This window comes from Salmo trutta, chromosome 29 (genome assembly GCF_901001165.1).
Source record: "Salmo trutta chromosome 29, fSalTru1.1, whole genome shotgun sequence".
In the NCBI taxonomy this organism is placed as follows: Eukaryota; Metazoa; Chordata; class Actinopteri; order Salmoniformes; family Salmonidae; genus Salmo; species Salmo trutta.
In genome coordinates this window covers 28304683-28326955 of record NC_042985.1, presented here as the reverse complement: position 1 = coordinate 28326955, position 22273 = coordinate 28304683, and the positions used below count along the sequence as shown (strand labels likewise).

At 44.0% G+C, this 22273-nt stretch overlaps 1 protein-coding gene across 5 annotated transcripts in view; it reads right to left on the bottom strand.

Annotated features, from left to right (window-relative positions):
- LOC115167304 (myotubularin-related protein 13) overlaps nt 1–22273 on the bottom strand; it is a 160836-nt gene that overhangs the window by 58019 nt on the left and 80544 nt on the right. For 4 of the 5 annotated variants that reach the window (XM_029721601.1, XM_029721602.1, XM_029721604.1 and 1 more), the window contains exons 4-16: nt 20432–20554; nt 19624–19734; nt 18004–18109; nt 10077–10209; nt 9476–9584; nt 8942–9055; nt 7289–7366; nt 6861–6974; nt 5847–5975; nt 5591–5689; nt 5229–5442; nt 4925–5034; nt 3886–4035 (exon numbers count right to left, since the gene is read on the bottom strand). In XM_029721601.1, the coding sequence (XP_029577461.1) occupies nt 3886–4035; nt 4925–5034; nt 5229–5442; nt 5591–5689; nt 5847–5975; nt 6861–6974; nt 7289–7366; nt 8942–9055; nt 9476–9584; nt 10077–10209; nt 18004–18109; nt 19624–19734; nt 20432–20554 (1590 nt within the window). Of the gene's footprint in view, nt 1–3885; nt 4036–4924; nt 5035–5228; nt 5443–5590; nt 5690–5846; nt 5976–6860; nt 6975–7288; nt 7367–8941; nt 9056–9475; nt 9585–10076; nt 10210–18003; nt 18110–19623; nt 19735–20020; nt 20408–20431; nt 20555–22273 lie in introns of those variants that run through there. The other variant, XM_029721606.1, reaches the window with a different exon arrangement.

Sequence of the window (22273 nt, the reverse complement as noted above, 5' to 3'; positions counted from 1 at the left end):
GAGAGCGGGGAAAATGCGTCACTAACAGTCAGTCTCAGCAGACACAGGTTCACTGTCTCTCCAGTAGGGACAAACATGGGCATGTTCTGCACCAGGGAATGACATTTCCTCAGAAATATTTTTCTCTTCAGATTTGTAAGAAAACACAGAAATTACAATAATGTCCAGTCTTTTGAAGGCTCACTTGGTCCTCCATGGCCTTACAAATACTTGAGGCGACTTATGTTCTGCCTTGAGTGCGCTGCTTCAGGAAAGTGTGGAGTTGGACGGCCAAGCTGGGGCTCAGTGACTGTACACAGACATCCACTGAGTTACAGTGTAGCCTGATTTAAAGAACAACTGAGTGATGAGGTCCCACACCTACTTCCATTAGAAAGGACTATCCCCCGTCTCACCTGGTTGTCTGTCAGTAAGCAGAAACTTAGGACACTGTATACACACACTGCTTTGACTCATACTGTAGTACAGAGGAACTCAGCAGAACAAACACTGCTCCCTGTGGATGAGTGCCCCTTCAAAACAGTTTGAACCGCAAACGCTAGCCTTCTAACAGTCAGTCAACAGAGCCAGGCAACACAGAGATCCGGGTAGCCTAGCCTAAGAGTGTTGGGCCAGTAACCGAAATGTTGCTGGTTCAAATCAGGAGGAAAAATCTGCCGTTCTGTCCTTTAACAAGGCAGTCAGCCCCCCGCATCTCTCTGATTCAGAGAAATGCAGAAGACATATTTCGGTTGAATCCATTCAGTTGTGCAACTGACTAGGTATCACCTTTCCTAGTACGCAGCCCTACGGTTAGCCCCAAACTGACATGCTACATGTGGCCCATAAACACTTGATTGGCTTCAGAATGACGATATCATCAGGAATGTGAGATGTTTTTAGATAGAAACACACATGCCTCCCATCTCATTCTAATGAGGCATCATTCTGTCACTGTACAGAGACTGTGGTGCATAGCACACTGTAGAGGTCACACTAGCTTTGTGGGGTGTTGAGGGATCACACACACACACACAATCACTGGCATCAGTGCAATCTGTGATATATCTCCAAGGGCTTTTTGACAGGGAAGGGCGTTGAGAGGAGAGGGGTGAAAGTGAAATACGAGAGTAATTACTGCCGAGGCAATCTGCTATTTCTGTTCCTTTTTACAGCCCATCTGAGACAAATCCATGGACCTGGGCTACGGACCAGGACACAGAATCAGGACCAAATAACTGCAAAATGGATGGACCTCTGGCCTGTTGTTGCCTTAGTGAAAATATAGGGGAGAAATAACAATACAGTATTACACCGTAAAGCTAAATGAAATTATAGAGAAATGCTCGCCATGTTTTAGCTAACCTTTTGGCAAGTAAACCATCGCTCCATTTTAAATACCAGCTCCATGAGTAAAATTGTTGCTTATTTTGTTTTGCGAGGCAAAGCAGAGATTAAATCAAAATAAGATGGGAATGTCTGGTGAAATGAGAACCCTGAAGGTTTGGAGATAATATACACACTGGCCTCTATCCATCTACCTTTAAGGGTGAAGTCATTAGGTCACCAGAAGTGCAGTACTATGCTGACAGGCAGTTCATCTCAGATGCACTGGGGATGTTTTGGTGTGGAGATGTCCATCTCTAATGGTGAACTATATCTGCAAGTCTCCATCTGTTGTTTGGGTTTGAATAGTGGTTGTTGAGGAAAGACACGGGCCCTGGACTGATGCTGATCCGAGTCTTCGTGCCACAGCCAGACAGAACCCCTTCACTCCAGCCAGTCACCCCCCTCCCTCTCCTGACATGTTCCATGCTGTATTATGGGAAACCCTGCCAAGTGCCCCCTGGACCAAACACGGTACTAGAGAGACAGTCTGTATAAATCCACACGGAGTCACTCCGCTGCACTTGGCTCTAAATAAAAATCCTCTGGTCCAGGTTGCACACACTCACACGTGGTTGTTATTCTGACTAATCAACTCTGAAGGTTGGTATTGAATGCATCTCACATGCTTTGCTTTATAGCATCTGCCTAGGGATTCAGTATTCCCAATGCAATGTCACTGAAAATGCTCATGTCTAGTTTGAGGGGGAAAAAAATATTTATCTGCCGAAATACTATTAATCTGGTCCTTGAAAAAAATAAACTCCACATCAGGATCCCATTTCAGGGAGAAACAATACATGTCAGACACGCTCGCAGTCCAGCTATCAGATAACACAGCCACATTAAGCAACCTAATACACAAGCATTTCTACATTGTTCTGTACATTCCAGAATGGTCCAGTATTCGCCAGACAGATCTAGCAACAAATAAGACTAATCTGCAGTTATTATAGAGAGAGTCCCAGTGTCATTGTGGTGTCTTTCAACAGCTCTGTACCACAGGGAGACTACTGTAGGACCAGCAGCTTCATCCCATCACTACCTTGGCTTGGACAGAGTGGGACCTGGACTCAGATACTGAAGACATGCGGTTAGCTATGCATGTAGGGGGCAACTGAAACCAGGTGGTATGGCACAGCTCCTAGAACCCGTGTTGCTGACAGGAGCACAGGAAGGGAGAGCATATATACCTCTGTCATGTATAAATTACACAGCCACTGGTTGGCTGGCTGGCTCTTGACCTATTTTACAAGTGGGGAGGCCAGTGACCTCTACACACCCAGGCTAAAGGCAGATGGTGGGATTAATTGGCTCGCCATCCTCGATCATTTGGCCAGAAGAATGCGTGGAATCCAGAGCCACTCCATAAAAGTTGCTCTCTGTGAACACTGCCTCGAATCATTAAATTCCCGTGGCAACAGCCATGCGAGGCTGTAAAACATGAGGAACTACCACTGAGGCCTCAGCTCTGACTCTGAGCTCCAGCCATCCTCTCCCACCTGATTGATGGCAGAGTGAAACTTTATGGGGCGTGTGCAGCACAGGGAGAGCAGAATAAACCACTAATCTCTTTGTCTAACAACCGAAGCGATAGCGCAAAAACCCAATAGCACCCAGGTACATCAAACACCAACCTTTTATTAGACATGTGGTGCGCAGTGAGCACTCACTTTTGACAATCTGTCAAACTATTGCAAATGAAGACTAACTTGAGCATAAATCACTGGGAAAATAGGATTTGGCCATTCTTCCACCTGCAGCCAAGCATGACTAAGGTAAGGGAGAAGGGCAGTAAGAGCACGTATGGTGCAGTAGCAGCACATGTTGTTGCCAGAGACCTGTGTACCCTAGGAAGCTATCTGAGTGGTGGAACAGGCAGAGCTCTACATCACCTTGCCAGAGCTGTCTGCTTAGCATTTGGTCAGCCGGGAAAATGCTCTCGCTGTCTCGTACGGTTTCCATTATAGACAACTTCAGACGCGCTAAATTAGAACCAGTTAAAGCCTGGAAACAAACTCCTGCTTCCTGCTCCTCAAATATTTTGTGGTTTACCTGTTATTGCCTCTGTGAGAATGTTAGGGAACACCCAAGAAGAAAGGCTGCCACTGATATCTGGATACTTACTGTACATTAGCTATTACAGGAGTATGTTGACATTGAGAGACTTTTAGGAGGGATGTTAACTACCTCGTGGAGGGACATACCGCACACTGAACTTTAATAGCTCCCGAGTGTCTAAGACACTGCATCTCAGTGCAAGAGGTGTCACTGCAGTACCTGGTTCGAATCCAGGCTGCATCACATCCGGCTGTGATTGGGAGTCCCATAGGGCGGCGCACAATTGGCCCAGCGTCATCCGGGGTAGGCCGTCATTGTAAATAAGAATTTGTTCTTAACTGACTTGCCTAGTTAAATAAAGGTTCAAATTAAATGAAAATAACAGAGCCAGTTGGATTGTTCTGAAAGAGTCACATGACTTAGGTGTGACAGGGACAGACTGGCTGAGCTTTGACCCACCTGGAGGGCACAGTTCATCATGCGGATGACGTAGTCAAACTGCTGGTGGTTCAGTATGGCCCGGTTCTGCTGGACGTGCAGACTGAGCTCCTCAGTCAGACACTGGCGAGCCGCCTTGCCTTTCAGAGCACGCAGCGCAGCCGGCAGCGTCTGGGAACACAGCACAGCAGACACAGAGCCTGTTTTTTAACACAAATGACCACCACAAGATACATGAACAAATAATCTTCTGAACTGATTTCTTAACATCCCAGAATTCTAGAACCTGCTACAGCCAAGAAACCTAAGCTAGTAGCTCTGCAGGAGCTCAGGAACAATGCAGCTACAATATTACCAGTCCAGACAGTGAATTGTTGACCTCTGGGAAATATTAATACGACACATTTCATACTAATGTCAAAGTATGAGAAAAAATGTGATGGTAATGCGTCTGGGTAATGGTTTTCGCATTGCCTGTATAATGTATATTGAGGTGAAGGGTTTATAGGCCCGGGGGTGGGGGGGTCTATAGCTGGCGTACTGTGTGTTCCTCTATCAACACAGGGATGCACGTCTGCCTTATATAACCTGCTTATTACAGCCAGAGGTGCAGGCATAAAGGACCTGGCTCCATTTCATGCAGTACACACGGGACACCCGCATCAACGTTCCTATGGGCTTTTCTATAGGGGGTGCCACGGCGCGGTGAAATCAAAGAGCATCATTTACGTGTAAATGCTTTACGGGAAAAAGCAGAAAGCAAAAACAGCTATGCCGTTAACCTCGGTGTTAAAACAATGGGGTCATTTCTGCTGATAACGAGGAGATTATGAGGCTAGTCTAAGTGTTTGATTATCTGTCTCCAGTGTGGTCCTGTCTCCCAGCTGGGAGGTATAATTAGCCTGATAGAGTTGAGAGTGCTAACTCCAGACCGACACACACGGTTGCCTGCCTGCTGTAATCGGAGGAATGGATGTCAGTCCAGATGTCTGGGCCATTAGAGACGTGGCTGATTCCGCTGTGCTGAGAGACAGGGATTAGGGAGGATGCCGTGCGTCACCTTCTCCGTCTCCTGGGTCTTGTTGTCGAAGATGAAGGAGATGCAGCTCCTCACCACCTCTAGCCTGCGAGCGCTGTTGAACACTGAGCCCATCTTCCCCATGATGGACACTGCACAGATGAGGGGTGAGCAGGTTAGGAATACAAGAGTGGTAGAAATACTAGCTACGCTAGTACAGACGCCATTCAATACTCAGCAACTAAGTGCTTACAGCTATTAACACATTATAGACAGACTCCTGCCAAGCCATTTGTCTCACACAGGAGCAGGCATGGACTAGAGCTGATGTTTGTGTCTCACGTACCCACGGGAGGGCCGGCGGGCACCACACACTTCCTCTCTGCGCGGGTGGTGGTAGTGATGGCAGGGGTGCTGGGATGCTTGGCCAGGCCCTCCGCCAGCAGCCGCTCCACCTTCTCATCGTCCAGCAGGGGGAAGGGCATCACATGCACCCGCAGGTGGGAGCCCTCCGTGGGCCGAGGCACTTTCTGGAACGCCATGTGGGGGTTGGGATTCTCCTGTAATGGACCATTCAATAATAAAACATAGAGACAAGAACAACATCTGTGACGGCCATAGGACATGCTAGAACACTAAAGAGTACAGAAAGTGCCTAATGTGAACACTATAGCATACAGGCCCAGAGGCTGAGTGATGTTAACTCACGTTTTTGTACAGTTGGTCAGAGAGTTCCCTCATGTGCTTCTGCAGCTTGGCAGGGCTGGCCGCCTCCTCCTTAAAGCGCTCTATGTCAAAGGCCACCAGCTACAGAACCAACGATAAGTCAGTCAAGCTGTTCCCAAACGATACAATCTCTCGACAAGCCCAGTTTCATACACAACAGTGAAATGAGAAAAATTGTTGCCAAATCATACTGAAGCTGCAAAACACAGTCTGGTTACAGTAGCCATGCCCGCAGTACCTCATCAAAGAGATCACAGGCTCTGTAAGGTGGCCCCCTTTCAGACACGAAGCCAGCGAAGGCCATGCCATCCAGAACCTTGGTCAGGAAGTCATTTTCGATCAGGCCTCTCTGGCCCAGGAAGGCAGTCTGTAGGGGGACAGGGTCAAAGGTTAAATAATGGTAGGTACATAAATATGTACGTTTAGGACTGTAACAGCCTTACTTTCCTTTTCTGAGTAGCTTCTCTTCTCTTTATTTTACGTTTTTTTTTATCACAATGAACCCAGTCACAAAAGTGAAACAAATGACAGAAGACATGCTGAATCAGGCCTGTGATTCGTGCTAGTGGGTGAAAGAGATAGAAAACGGGGGCAGTTTTTCTAGACTCCCCAGGCTACGTCTCTCCATAAAAAAGCGTTGAGTTTCTGTAGATACGTGATGAATTCCTGGCCCATAATCCGAGCCATGTGGGGTACTTTGAGAGGGATGTGCTGAGAGGTTACCACGGAGACGCCGCAGACACAAACAAATACAAACCCAGCTATTTGTCTATTTTTATTTGATATATTTCATATGGCTCATCGCAAGGCCATTGGCCAAGGCTGACAGCACTTAACACAAACAAGCAGATAGCATAGTGAAGAGTCATACTGCCAGTCACTAAAGCGCTTCCTAAGAACACACACACACGCTAAAACAAAAACACCTCCAAACAGCTTTATCAAACAGGATAAGACAGGATAGAATCCTCTTGTTCTTGGATTCCCTCCAAACATTCTTTTACAGGCTGAGAGGAACAAGGGATAAACGTCAGCCTATCAAATGTTAATGGGGACAAACAAATTGAATAAATAAGGTAACCACGTACATTGCAGTGATCAGTGATCTTTTCCGGAATTACAACAGCATGGGTGTCAAACGTACGTCATCATCAGGAGACACATTGAGGGTGTGATGGAGCACATGGCTTCAGTTGGCAATAGGATTTTTGACCCACCCAGATTGAGTTGAACAGAAGTGTGTTGATCTCACCTTGTGAAAGTGGATAACAGGTTCGGAATGGATGCGGATAAGCTGCAGGCAGGACCTGTAGCCCTGGAAGAGTTGAGCAAACAGCCTGAGGAATACGGCTCGCACCTCCTTATCCTGAAACACAAGGGAGAGAGGGGAGAGTCACCTCACAAACATGCCATGAATACCACCTTGTTAATTCAGTTCACATCTTAACGTGATTATTCTACCATCTGAAGAAATGGAAACCCCCCACTAAAGTTCACATTTTTGTGCTATCATAGGTTGGACAAGAGACGAGCGTGTTATAGGAGATATCTCAGAGCAGTGGTGTTCTCCTCATATCACAAACACATGATGTTCTGGGAAAAGGCTCCATCTATTACAATGAGACATGGCCAGGGGTAAAGGATGAAGACACTGTGTTTACTGGAATGATGGTGCCTTACCAACAGTTTGAGGTTGGAGGGGGCTGTGCGAGGGGGTGGGAAGGCATTGTCAGCTATCTCCAGATCAGGATGCAAAACCTGAAAATAATAAAAAATCCTCTTAGGAATAAACAAAGTCAAGACTAAGTACACTTTTATGTTTCAGATTACATGAACAAATAATCATTACAATAAGTAGACGAGTTACATAAGGACAGAACATTATACAGCTGTTTGCAACAAACCACATTCTCATTATGATCTAATGTGAAATGTCTAATGAGGATCTGTGATTTCCAAGGATGAGCATTGGTGTATGCTGGGTACCTACCAGAGACAGGGCAGTCTGTGTAGAGTAAAAGGTACATACCAGAGACAGGGCAGTCTGTGCAGTGTTACAGGTATGCACCAGAGACAGGGCAGTCTGCGTAGTGTTACAGGTATGCACCAGAGACAGGACAGTCTTTAGTGTGTAACAAGTACCTACCAGAGACCTGACAGTCTGTGTAGTGTGTAACAGGTATGTACCAGAGACAAGGCAGTCTGTGCAGTGTATAACAGGTATGTACCAGAGACAGGGCAGTCTGTGCAGTGTGTAACAGGTATGTACCAGAGACAGGGCAGTCTGTGTAGTGTGTAACAGGTATGTACCAGAGACAGGGCAGTCTGTGTAGTGTGTAACAGGTATGTACCAGAGACAGGGCAGTTTGTAGTGTGTAACAGGTATGTACCAGAGACAGGGCAGTCTGTGTAGTGTGTAACAGGTATGTACCAGAGACAGGGCAGTCTGTGTAGTGTGTAAGAGGTATGTACCAGAGACAGGGCAGTCTGTGTAGTGTGTAACAGGTATGTACCAGAGACAGGGCAGTCTGTGTAGTGTGTAACAGGTACGTACCAGAGACAGGGCAGTCTGTGTAGTGTGTAACAGGTACGTACCAGAGACAGGGCAGTCTGTGTAGTGTGTAACAGGTACGTACCAGAGAGAGGGCAGTCTGTGTAGTGTGTAACAGGTACGTACCAGAGAGAGGGCAGTCTGTGTAGTGTGTAACAGGTACGTACCAGAGAGAGGGCAGTCTGTGTAGTGTGTAACAGGTACGTACCAGAGACAGGGCAGTCTGTGTAGTGTGTAACAGGTACGTACCAGAGACAGGGCAGTCTGTGTAGTGTGTAACAGGTACGTACCAGAGAGAGGGCAGTCTGTGTAGTGTGTAACAGGTACGTACCAGAGAGAGGGCAGTCTGTGTAGTGTGTAACAGGTACGTACCAGAGACAGGGCAGTCTGTGTAGTGTGTAACAGGTACGTACCAGAGAGAGGGCAGTCTGTGTAGTGTGTAACAGGTACGTACCAGAGAGAGGGCAGTCTGTGTAGTGTGTAACAGGTACGTACCAGAGACAGGGCAGTCTGTGTAGTGTGTAACAGGTACGTACCAGAGAGAGGGCAGTCTGTGTAGTGTGTAACAGGTACGTACCAGAGACAGGGCAGTCTGTGTAGTGTGTAACAGGTACGTACCAGAGACAGGGCAGTCTGTGTAGTGTGTAACAGGTACGTACCAGAGACAGGGCAGTCTGTGTAGTGTGTAACAGGTATGTACCAGAGACAGGGCAGTCTGTGTAGTGTGTAACAGGTACGTACCAGAGACAGGGCAGTCTGTGTAGTGTGTAACAGGTACGTACCAGAGACAGGGCAGTCTGTGTAGTGTGTAACAGTGGTTCAGGGAGCTGGGACAGGTGGATGCACTCTGGAATCTTTATGGTTCCTCCATCCAGATCAGCTATGATAACGTCCAACTGTAAGATAGACAACACACATCACTAAACAATCATTTCCAATTAGTTAGATACCTATTTTAGCTGTAGAGCACATTCTACATTACTATGGCAGAGCGTATAAGAGAAACTAAGGTCAAAACCTGCCAAAACAGGCTCATGGCCAACACAGTGGAGGAGTCACAACTCCCTGAATCTAAGGGACTCAGGAGGCCGCATCAATCGGCACAAGGAATGTCAGCTCAACATAACATTTCCTTAAAATGTACAGTGACTCAAATATATCATACGGCTCCATTATTCACTGGCAACTGGTTACATTATGCAAGTTTTCAATGAATCAGTCTAAATAAAGGTATGTTGTTATCCCTGGTGTCCTGTACATGTTGAATCAGGGTCAGAGGCAGTTCATGTCTGGAGAAGGTGGTAAACATCACTCACCAGTTCTTGGATCTCGCTCTGGAACATGGAGTGGACCCCGATGATGAAGGGGGTGGGTGAGCTCAGCACCTCTAGCAGCCGTGACGGCAGGATGGGGATGTATGGGTAACTGAGGTTCAAACAGGAGACAACAGTGAGTAAACACAACACTTGCCAGGTCAAATTCTACATCAAACTGTGGTGCTCCAAGTGACCATTTTGGTGTTCAGTAAACCAGAGAATAATCTTTCAAGTACATTTACATTTGAGTCATTTAGCAGACACTCTTATCCAGAGCAACTTACAGTAAGTGTATTCATCTTAATGACATATGAGAACAGATAAAGACCATTCTGGAATGTTGTTTTGTTTAGTCACAAAATGTCAGAAAGTCAGTTGGCAACACAATCAACATGAACATCTTAATACGTTTGAACTTTCGATGGAGCCATAATCAAAGCAGCCTAAGTGTAACAATTTTACTGAGGAACAAACAAATCACGATAATAAACAAAAGAAACATTATCATTCAAGTCACACTAGGTGCAAGGCAAGTCATGTCAATAGCCGAGGCGTAACGGGGACTGATGGGGGAATGGAGACCGATGGGCCAATCACGTACCTGTATTTGAGGGGGAACATGAGTGCTTCCAGAGCACGCGACGCCTCCCCAAGTCTCTGGTAACTCGTAGAATGGAACAAAACCTTGTGTTCGGTCAGAACCGCACAAAACAGACTCAGAACATTCTGGATTCCTGGCAGAAGAAAGTAGAGAAAATGTGTAATTAAATGAGGTATTCGGTTAGACAATTGATAAAAACATATATATTTTTTTAAAACACTGTTGGGGTGGATTTTATTTCTAAGCTGCGCAAACAATACTCAGAGTAAATTATATTTCTTTGGGGTGATAGCATGATTGATAACAGCACATGTTCTATGTGACTAGCTGTTTGTTGAAATTATTGGAGGAAAGATCTGTTTTGCAGAGACATACTGTATGAAAACCAAAGTACTGTACATGTATCACAATATTTTGAAAACATCTCCCTCTTTACTCAGTATATTATTCACTATTACATTCGGACTTATAACAAATGGCTGAGAAAACAACGTTCTTCTTGCGAACAGTGATAACAGGTGGGTAAACAATGCAATTTCAGCTACAAAAACGGTACAGTGTATATTATACACAGAAAGGACAAAACACTAGGAACACCTGCTCTTTCCATGACAGACTGAACAGGTGAAAGCTATGATTCCTTATTGATGTCACTTGTTAAATCCACTTCAATCCATGTAGATGAAGGGGAGGAGACAGGTTAAAGAAGGATTTTTAAGCCTTGAAACAGATTGTGTATGTGTGCCATTCAGAGGATGTATGGAAAGAAAACAATATTTAAGTGCCTTTGAACGGGGTATGGTAGTAGGTGCCAGGTGCACCGGTTTGAGTGTGTTAAGAACTGCAATGCTGCTGGGTTGCTCAAGCTCAACAGTTCCCCATGTGTATCAAAAATGGTCAACCACCCAAAAGACATCCAGCCAACTGACCACTGTGGGAAGCATTGGCCAGCATCCCTTTGGGGCACTTTCAACACCTTGTGGAGTCCATGCCCTGACGAATTGAGGCTGTTCTGAGGGGCAAAAGGGTGTTCCTAATGTTTTGTACAGTCAGTGTATATCATTAATGATAAGGAAAATACAATCGGAAAAATAGCCAGAGGAAATGACACGCTATGAGACGATATAATCTGTCAAATACCAATATGACAGTCCAGACAAATTCTCAAGTTTTCAGTTCCTGTTATTGTTTCCTATCAACCTAGTGTTAGAACAATCCATCACACAATACAGAGATGAAGACAACGGAACACTGGCTAACATATCAGCAGTCCGCTACAAACTGAGGTCCCTGATTCTGTCTGCCTCCAGCTCAGATAGACCCTGATAAACAGGAATCGGAACATGAACGTAGACATCGTCTGTTCCGTTGTTGACGGAATACCAGGATCTCTCCAAGCGACACAGGCTGGTCACTTGGCTCATTCTCTGTCACCTCAACATGACTTCCTGTGTGGAAGTGCATAGGTCTGAGGTGACTCATCTGGCATTTTTTAGTTTGGCAGCCAATTAGGTTTCATAATGGCATCCTGAGGTAAGCAGCCTGGCTCGTTTAGTGTCCTTGAGGTGTTTACATATCTATGGGAAACAGCGACACATTTCCGACCCTAAATAACAAGAGACCGACCGAGCCAAGACAAAGGCAGCAAACAACAAACAGCCCAGCAGCCTGTCCAGGGCCTGTCCATTCTATCCCCTTGGGGGCCACACTTCCTGTGCAGTGTGACATGTTGGACGGACATTCCTCTAGGATGACCTCTGGACACAGTGGTGCGTAGACATGCAACACGTATATGCACCACACCACCCACTAGGTCTGGGCCTTTTCCCCAGGTCTTGTTTGGTCATAAGGTTAGACTGAATAACTCAGTACCTGACAGGCTGGGGGAGAGACAATCACACACAGGGGGAAATAGGGGGGGGGGGTGTAGTCTACTGTAAGTTGTACAGTATTTCATGTTATAACTAAAATCTGTGTTTTATCATTTGTTCTTACAGATTTGACTGACAGTCATGATGAATCACATAGATTTAGCATGTTACACAAAACACATGGCTTTAAATAGACCCTCCAACCTGAGGTGGAAGATGACACAGCCCAGCCAACATGGAGAACAAATCTGTTGCTGATTCATAGAATACAACCATACAAGTAGGAGAGATTGTAAATAATGAGAATATGTTGTGACATATGATCCGACCTTGGGCTGTGCAGCGGTTGCATCGTCACGACACTCAAAACACACGCAGTGCTTCACCTATAATGTTTTGGGTCAGTGGTGGCAAAGGTAGAACGAATGATGGCACTAGAGATGATGGCGCCGACAGATGGTCGCCTCGCTTCAGGTCCTTAGAAAACTATGCAGTTATCACAAGCATTTCGCTACCCTCGCATTAACATCTGCTAACCATCTGTATGTGACCAATAACATTTGATTTGAATGTGAGAAGGTCACTTGGTGACTTTTTGAAAGGACATTCTACAAAAAAAATTATGAAAATCAAAAATGTAAAATGTTGACACCATCTGAAATAACATTTAGCTCAACTGATGCAGCATAGCGGCTTTAAAGCACTAACGCAGTCTTTGTAAAAAAACAAAAATAATAATCATCTATCACTGTATGTCTAATGAATCACTGTTTATTTAATAACTCCAAAATATATTTTCTAAAAACAAAATCCCCTGAGGCTCCTTTTGGCCCTTGAAATGCTCAGTCGGACAGTGTGGACGTTAGGAAACAAATTTGAAGACACTATATTTACAAACACAGCCCTAAGTGGGTAGACAGGATGGTCTCTAGTGCCCTTACCTAGATGAACAGTCATGGTCTATTATAATTACATTACACTGTGATGTAATCATGTGGGCCAAAAGTTCCATCCCACCTGAACACGCTGAAATTCCAGGATCCCCCCCCCCCCCAAACAGCTCTTACACAAAAGGCCATTATCAGAATTTCAGTGTTATTTCGACCTCACATAATCACGTTTTTAACTGCACTGCCCCTTATAATAAATAGGCTGAAGCATGGGGTTTACATCTGCATTTACTTAATTGAAATATCTCAAAAGACTAAATGCATCCAATGCTACTTGGTACAAATAAACGTTGTAACTTAACTTAAAATGACACAACGACTAGGTTCAAGTTTAACAACGTTTACTAAACCGTATTTCCACATAGTTGCCACTGCACTCAGGGCAGGTCCATCAGCAGTGAAACTACCACACAGGCGTACTAATAACAGAGTGATAGCGCCATAATAACAGAAATATAGAGATACTTACATTCATGTTTTAACAGTCACTCTGATCTTAAAAGTGTCTCGGCAGAAATGTAAAAAAACGTGGCGGCAACAAATTAGCAGCAGCGGCCCGCCCCTGCTAATATAGGGGAAACACTGATTCTGCACTCAGAACATACTCTCAGCCCGCATTGTATAACAGCAGTGATGGATGGGAGATGCAAGGTGCTTCGCTTACACGAGTCGCATGATCTGATCGCTTCTGGTGCTGTTGGAATGCTTATCCTTCATATGATATCATGTAGTACTGATCAGTTCTTACAGGACATCGGTTACATCACCTGCAGCCCAAGGACATGACAGAGAGCATCTCTTAAGCGTTACATGCAGACCTGCACAAGGGTATTGTAAGCAAACTGCAGTGGCTTGAGGTGCCCAGGCGCCTCTATCTGCCCATCATCTTCATCTGTCAGGGACAGGGGCCATGTTCATAGGGGGGAATGGACACACTACTGTACACATCACAACACACAGAGACATTCCTCCTGATGGTTGGACTGAGCTGCACAGTAACAAGCCCCATCTCCTCCTGTTACTCCAAAAACAGCTGTCTAGACCGGAGGAGTTTAGACCCATCCTCTGTCAAGCTCCGGGTAAATACTACACTTTGGAATGTCAATTTTAGAGAGACATGAATCTGTTCCGTTTTATTAGCTTTGTGGACTGTTCCTGGATAACGTGCAGTATTTGGGAACAAAAACAAAGTCGGTGAGGACTGACACAAACCATGGCTGAGGATAATGTCAAGGTACAGGCCATTTGTCTTCATCTCTGTGTGTATCCAGATTGGCTACAAACACATGACTTGAACATGACCCTGATAATTTGTGTATCAGTAAAGTACCCCCCCATGTGCACGTCCACTGCTCGCTGTCCAAATAAACACAAAGGAGCATGCAAACTATTATTGAATTCCTCAAGGGGTTCAGTGCCTAATGCTTACAAGAAACATAATCCATTTAGTTTTGTAACACATTCTTCTAATCACACTAAATGAGGACCTATTTTCCATTACAAATAAAAGAAAGCATTAGAAAAATTTGATTGGAGTTCACTTATTTACTAACTTGCCCCCAACATCGGCCCCTGGAATGCAGACTTGACTGCTGCGGTGATTTGTGTGTATTAAGGACCTGATAAAACCACATACTTGAGTCCAGTGTATGAACTAATGCAGTGAGCAGGAATTTGGGACGGTAATGCCCACGTGAAGCCACCAAACCACAGCAAAGCTACGTCATGTGAACAAGAATGCAAAACAGACAAAGCAAATCCTAGTAAAGGAGAATACATACAGTGCCTTGAGAACGTATTCAAACCCCTTGACTTTTTCCACATAACTCGGCCACTCAAGAACATTCACGGCCTCTTGGTAAGCAAATCCAGTGCATATTTGGCTTTGTCTTTTAGGTTATTGTCCTGCTTAATTAATCACCCAAAGTCTGGTGGAAAGCACACAACCAGGTGTTCCTCTAGGATTTTGCCTGTGTTTAGCTCCATTCCGTTTCTTTTTTTACTGTGAAAAACTCCCCAATCCTTAACGATTACAAGCATACCCATAACATGATGCAGCCACCACTATGTTTGAAAATATGGAGAGTATTACTCAGTAATGTGTTGTAATGGGTTTGTCCCAAACATAATACTGTGTTCAGGACAAAAATAAAATTGCTTTGCCACATTTTTTCCAGTATTACTTTGGTGCCTTGTTGGAAACAGGATGCATGTTTTGATATTTTTTTACTGTGTAGAGGCCTTTTCACTTTGTAAATTAGGTTGGTATTGTGGAGTAACTACAATGTTGATCCATCCTCAGTTTTCTCCTATCACAGCCAATAAACTGTAACTGTTTAAAGTCACCATTGGCCTCATGGTGAATTCCCTGAACGGTTTCCTTCCTCTCCGGCAACAGAGTTAGGAAGGATGCCTGTATCTTTGTAGTGACTGGGTGCATTGACACCCCATCCAAAGTGTAATTAATAACTTCACCATGCTCAAAGGGATATTCAGTGTCTGCTTTTTTATATTTTTTACCCATCTACCAATAAATGCCCTTCTTTGCAAGGCATTGGAAAACCTCTCTGGTCTTTGTGGTTGAATCTGTGTTTGAAATTCACTGCTCGACTGAGGGACATTACAGATAATTGTACAGTTGAAGTCGGAAGTTTACATACACCTTCGCCAAATACATTTAAACTCAGTTATTCACAATTCCTGACATTTAATCCTAGTAAAAATTCCCTGTCTTAGCTCAGTTAGGATCACCACTTTATTTGAAGAATGTGAAATGTCAGAATAATAGTACAGAGAATAATTTATTTCAGCTTTTATTTATTTTGTCACATTCCCAGTGGGTCAGAAGTTTATGTACACTCAATTAGTATTTGGTAGCTTTGCCTTTAAATTTTTTAACTTGGGTCAAATGTTTTGGGTAGCCTTCCACAATAAGTTGGGTGAATTTTGGCCCATTCCACCTGACAGAGCTGGTGTAACTGAGTCAGGTTTGTTGGCCTTCTTGCTCGCACACGCTTTTTCAGTTCTGCCCACAAACGTTCTATAGGATTGAGGTCAGGGCTTTGTGATGGCCACTCCAATACCTTGACTTTGTTGTCCTTAAGCCATGTTGCCACAACTTTGGAAGTATACTTGGGGTCATTGTCCATTTGGAAGACCCATTTGCGACCAAGCTTTAACTTCCTGACTGATGTCTTGAGATGTAGCTTCAATATATCCACAATTTTCCTCCCTCATGAAGCCATCTATTTGGTGAAGTGCACCAGTCCCTACTTCAGCAAAGCACCCCCTCAACATGATGCAGCCACCCCCGTGTTTCACGGTTGGGATGGTGTTCTTCGGCTTGCAAGCCTCCCCCTTTTTCCTCCAAACATAACGATGGTCATTATGGCCAAACAGTTCACTTTTTGTTTCATCAGACCAGAGGACATTTCTCCAAGAATTACGATCTTTGTCCCCATGTGCAGTTGCAAACCGTAGTCTGGCTTTTTTAAGGCGGTTTTGGAGCAGTGGCTTCTTCCTTGCTGAGCGGCCTTTCAGGTTGCCGATATAGGACTTGTTTCACTGTGGATATAGATACTTTTGTGCCCGTTTCCTCCAGCATCTTCACAAGGTCCTTTGCTGTTGTTCTGGGATTGATTTGCACTTTTCGCACCAAAGTACATTCATCTCTAGGAGACCGAATGTGTCTCCTTCCTGAGCGGTATGGTGGCTGCGTGGTCCCATGATGTTTATATTTGCGTACCATTGTTTGTACAGATGAACGTGGTACCTTCAGGCATTTGGAAATTGCTCCCAAGGAGGAACCAGACTTGTGGAGCTCTACAATTTTCTTTCTGAGGTCTTGGCTGATTTCTTTTGATGTTCCCATGATGTCAAGCAAAGAGGCACTGAGTTTGAAGGTAGGCCTTGAAATACACCCACAGATACACCTCCAATTGACTCAAATGATGTCAATTAGCCTATCAGAAGCTTCTAAAGCCATGACATAATTTTCTGGAATTTTCCAAGCTGTTTAAAGGCACAGTCAACTTAGTGTATGTAAACTTCTGACCCACTGGAATTGTGATACAGTGAATTATAAGTGAAATAATCTGTCTGTAAACAACTGTTGGAAAAATTACTTGTGTCATGCACAAAGCAGATGCCCTAAAAGACTTGCAAAAACTATAGTTTGTTAACAAGACATTTGTGGAGTGGTTGAAAAACAAGTTTTAATGACTCCAACCTAAGTGTATGTAAACTTCCGACTTTAACTGTATGTGTGGGGTACAGAGATGAAGTAGTCATTGAAAAATCATGTTAAACACTATTATTGCACAGACTGAGTCCATGCAACTTATTATGGGTTGAATACTTATTGACTCAAGACATTTCAGCTTTTCATTTTTTCATAATTTGTAAACAAAAAAATAAAAAATCCACTTTGATATTATGGGGTATTGTGTGTAGGCCAGTGACCAAAAAATCTAAATTTGATCAATTTTAAATTTAAGCTCTAACACAACAAAATGTGGAAAAAGTCAAGGGGTGTGCATACTTTCCGAAGGCACTGTACATGTTCATTTGTACAGCATTAATCCAACTGCTTAGTGGCTACTCAATTTGAGAGTTTAAAATTGTGATTTGGACAGATGATTTATTCATTCGTGTTGTAACTCTAAACCTCTTAATGTTGGAGTTGAACCTAAAAAAGTTTAATACCGTCAAGGATCAAGACCGGATAACCTGTCATACAACTAAGCTACTGACTAAAATAAACAGGAGAAAAACTATGCAAACAATATGATTAAGAGGGATATTCCTAATATCTGGTACCACAGTTCGTATTCAGCTGTCAGGTTATTTGTGTCGCCCGCGATAGCTTGTGTTTCCTGTTAACATGCTAAGTTATAATGTGAGCTGTGTATACTGTGACTGTACGTGACCAACAGGCAGAGCAGCCTCGAGCTACTGTACTGCAACTAAGTAGACCCGATACAGACCAGACTGTAAATAACGGAGGGAACATGATGGTGCCATAAAGTGGAGTCGAGTTCATGAAGTTTGGGATTGACTGGTTGTACTGTAGTGCAGTAATGAGGAAGCAGAAGCCCAGTGACATACCAAGCTGCTGGAAGAGCAGGGCCACACTCTTGCATGTAACAGGCAGGTTGTCATTCAGGGGGGTTTGGATTAGCTGTCGGTCGCCAGCTCCCAGGGAAAACAGTTTCTGTGAGAAAATCACAAAAAACACAAAAGTGAAAAGTCATAGGTTATATGAAAAACCATTGGATGGATCTATCATAGAACTAGACAAGACTGTTTCAGTAGAGGGACATTTTTTGCTAACACACATCAAAACATGTTTTCATGGTACTGTATATATCATTAGGAAACTGAACAAGACTGTACCTCAGTACAAGGCCAAAGGTCATATAGGCAAGGGAGAAATGACAGTACAATGGCAGTTAAGGGATCCACTGTGTGAGTGTTTTTTTGACGATCTCCCAGAAAATGAATAAAACACGTGTTGTTGAACCCGATGGACATCGCAGCTGCACGACTGAATTAGCCTTTTGAATCAGTCCGGCAGCAATGGGAGAAACCTCAATTGCATGTTAACCTAAATTTCACTGGCACGGCACAACGCCTCTGCAATCCAATAGGGACAGCAGCATCCGTCGCTGTATCCAGTGAGGCTGAGGGAAGAGAAGTAAGCGTACAGTGGAAACAGTGTGTTCGCGTGAACACAATCAGCACGTCTAATTCAGCTAAACATGATAGGGGTACAGACGGTGGTTCAACGGAGTTTGGCCTTTGACCTGACGAAGATCCTAGTGGATTGAACCATGGTCAATAAAGGTATTAATTGGGATCATAGCCTTTCAACTGAGTTTGAACCAGCTAGAGAACAACTCTGTTCCCTGATTCATGACATTCCTTCATGTTTGACAGTCTGTTGAAGGATGAGTTTGTTCCACTCCTGAGGTTTCTAACTCATGCTGTGTCACTACAGCCGAAAGCCCTTGGCTCTGCGGGGAGTGGCGATAGTTTGAGGAGGAACACTGACATGTGTTGGTAAATTACATCAAAAACACTAAATTACCCTAAGGTTCAGGATGTGAACTTAATCATGGGCCACATTCCTTCCCCTTTACAAACACAGTTGAAATATTATCCAGTTTTTTAAAGCCACATTGATCACCATTGTCTAGACTTTAAGGGAACGGACCAGCGTAGGGTTTTTGTTAAAGGACAGCTTCAGATGTGGTTTTCAATAACCTAGTGAGAAGTGAAAATATAAAAACAGGCCCCCTACTCTGTGTTTTTGTACCCTAGCTTCACTAAGTAATGTCATCAGAAGAGCAGCTAGAAAAGTAAAACAGTATTATGAGGACATTTCTGCGCATGGTGGTACAGCAACCATCTAGACGGGGAATGCATGATTGAATGGAAAGCAAACGCAAATCATTTGTCTGGACTCTCACATGGGCCAAAACATGACTTCCTTCCCTCACTCCCGCTCTACTTGTAGGAGACTGAAACTATAATAAGCATTAGACCGTCAGTGGTTAACCAGCAACTTGTGTGGGTCTAGCAGCAACATTAACCCAGACTGACCCCTAGTCTGGGGTGGATTCATGCCTCTGTGGAGAGCAGGCCAGAGGGGTTGAGAGGGGGTTAGACAGGCCCTCTAAGATAGAGGTATTTGAGGAATTGTTTGCTTTAGTAATGCCTGCTTACCTGGGAGCCGCCAGCCACAGGGACCATGCACGTGAAGAGGTTGGAAACCAGCCCCTCCAGGGGGAACGGCAGGCTGTCGACGTACACCGTGTAGATCAGACCCAAGCAGCCCTGGGGAGGTCAGGAGGAGACAGACACACAACCAGGTCAATCAACACACTCACATTCAGATGTATCACAAGATACATACACCCAATCACAGTTTCGCGCCTAAATGGACAATTAAAGACACTGTGGGAATTCGTCATCGAATACCATCAGCTTTATAGTATTTTATGTAATATTCCGAATGTACAGCTGAGATGTGTGGTTTAATGGCAAATTCCATTAGCAAAGCTAAAAATAAATGCTAAATCAATATGTGTGTCGGAGACATTTGAATGCCAAAGTTGAATACCGTAGTGGTCCAGTGGAGTGCCTAGGGACAGGCGAGATCCGCTAAGCGCCCCTCTGTTCTTAAGTGAGGGATTGGCTGGATATCCTGGCCTTGAGTACATGCAGAATTCACTCTATAAAGCCAATATGTTCATTCTACACACACAGGATTCAACATGATGCTTTCTATTACCATCATGAGACAATTGATAGTCAATGCACTAATTGCTGCGCTACCGTTGTACATGCCAATGCTAATTAGGCAGAGATAAGTAAAGTGAACAGTCATGAACCGGACCAAGAATGTTCCTGGCCAGGTAACTATAGATGGTAAATAAACCCACAAAAACTGAAATGACCACTATGCATGGTCATCTGACATTTTGAAAGGAACCTATTTTAGTCAGGAATTAATCAGATGTTATCATGTTACCCGGAATATTTCAGGATAATCCAGCCTGGAGACCAGAATGAGACTTTTGGGTGCGAAGACTTGAGCGGGCTGGATCAAGCCATCCTCTTCCTCATCCTCATCTGCATCGGTGGTCTTTGTTCCCTGAAACAGCAAAACAGAAGAAGTTATTCAAATGGGAGAGTTCAACAGTGATATGGGGGCGAGTTAAGACCCTGTGCAGGGTAACCGCACACAGCAGGCGTAAAAGAAACGCCTGAACGGGGATGGAAAAAAACTGAAGCTTTTCTGCTTACCCGCTGAGGGTAGCTCTAGTGTTATCTACTTCCAGGTCAAACCACAGCGTGTACATTCTACAGTACATCACATACTGTAGCCTATTTTTGGAAACGTGCATGTGCCACCCCCTCCTCGAGAATTCTGATTGACGCAGGCACAGAGTACAGTGCACACAGAACGAGTACTATTCAAAGTGATAATGCTACATTACTTATCAGTCAAAAGAACACAGTATGGAAAAGTCCCCTCAGGCAGACATACAGATGCAGTACTATCTGTAAAAAACTCTAAATCCTGTGTTTCCTCTGCAATGGGATTTTGAATTTTAAAAGATCCTCTCCAATCTGTAGTACCCATTAAAACAGATACTCATCGCAGTTGAGGAGTTGAAAGAGCAAAGAGGATTTTCTTTAAATCACCAAGGGGTTCATAAAAGATTACTAACCCAAAAAATGGAGCATAAAACATTTATTGTCATGGAGACCGTTTGAACGAAACCCAGGCGCTTAAGAGAGGAGGAGTGTCATTTCCCTTCCAGAGTCACATACTGACTGTAAATCAGCCCGGAGATGTGTATGAAATCAAGTCACATTACTCGGTTTACTAAAATAGTTGTGAAAACACTAATAACACAGTATGAATAGGCCAATTCCAGTCTGGAATTTACCCATACTGCTTTCTCATCTGTTCAGTTGTTTCTTCACAAAACATGGTATTTATTTTAAAGACTACAATGTCATTACTTCGGTTCCTTTACTTGTCAAGGAATAATATTTTGTGGTTTGGAGATGTTATTCTTAACTATGGCTACAAACCCAGAGCTGGTGGTTTGAAACATGTTCAATTCAATTTGGCTGGGGTTGTAGTTCAGAAATTACATTTCCTACATGACGGAGTCACAAGATGTAATCAGTATAGAAATAGCTATAAAAAAAAACCCTGAAGCCTGAATGAAGAAAAACTGTTTTTTCCATAATAATGGAGAACCAAAAGATAATTAAAGCAAAAGGTACGTGACCTCTGACACCTCTGATCCAGTAAGCACCCTGGAGATAAACCTAGTGTGGGCCTACCTGTAGGATGTCAACTATTCAAAACCGAGCCAAAATACGATGCAGACACTTGGGTTCGAAGGACATGGCGTAATGTACCATAAATAGCAATTGAGTGACCACGTTAAACTAACAGCATATGGGCTAAGTCATTAAGGTGAATGATTTGAACAAAGATACCTCCCACTCCTTCCCAAAGAGCTCCACTGGGACACAGAGGTCAAGTCTCAGTGGTCTCGTCTCAATCTGGTTCCAATTGTCCCATTCCAGGAGCCGTCAGTCCTATCAGTTTACAGAGATAGCAGTCTCACAGGGCTCGTTCCTGGCTAAACCCTTTATCAGAATCGCATATATTCCTTCAGACAACGAAAACATGCCACAAGAGCTCTGGCATGCTCCAAGCAGGGAACACAGGATCTAAATATCACGTCAGATGGGAAACACATTTCTACAGCATTCTGAAGATTTGGTTCAATTATCGGCGAAAATACATTCCTGCCTCTCGAATCCAATCACATAGAAAAAAGCCACG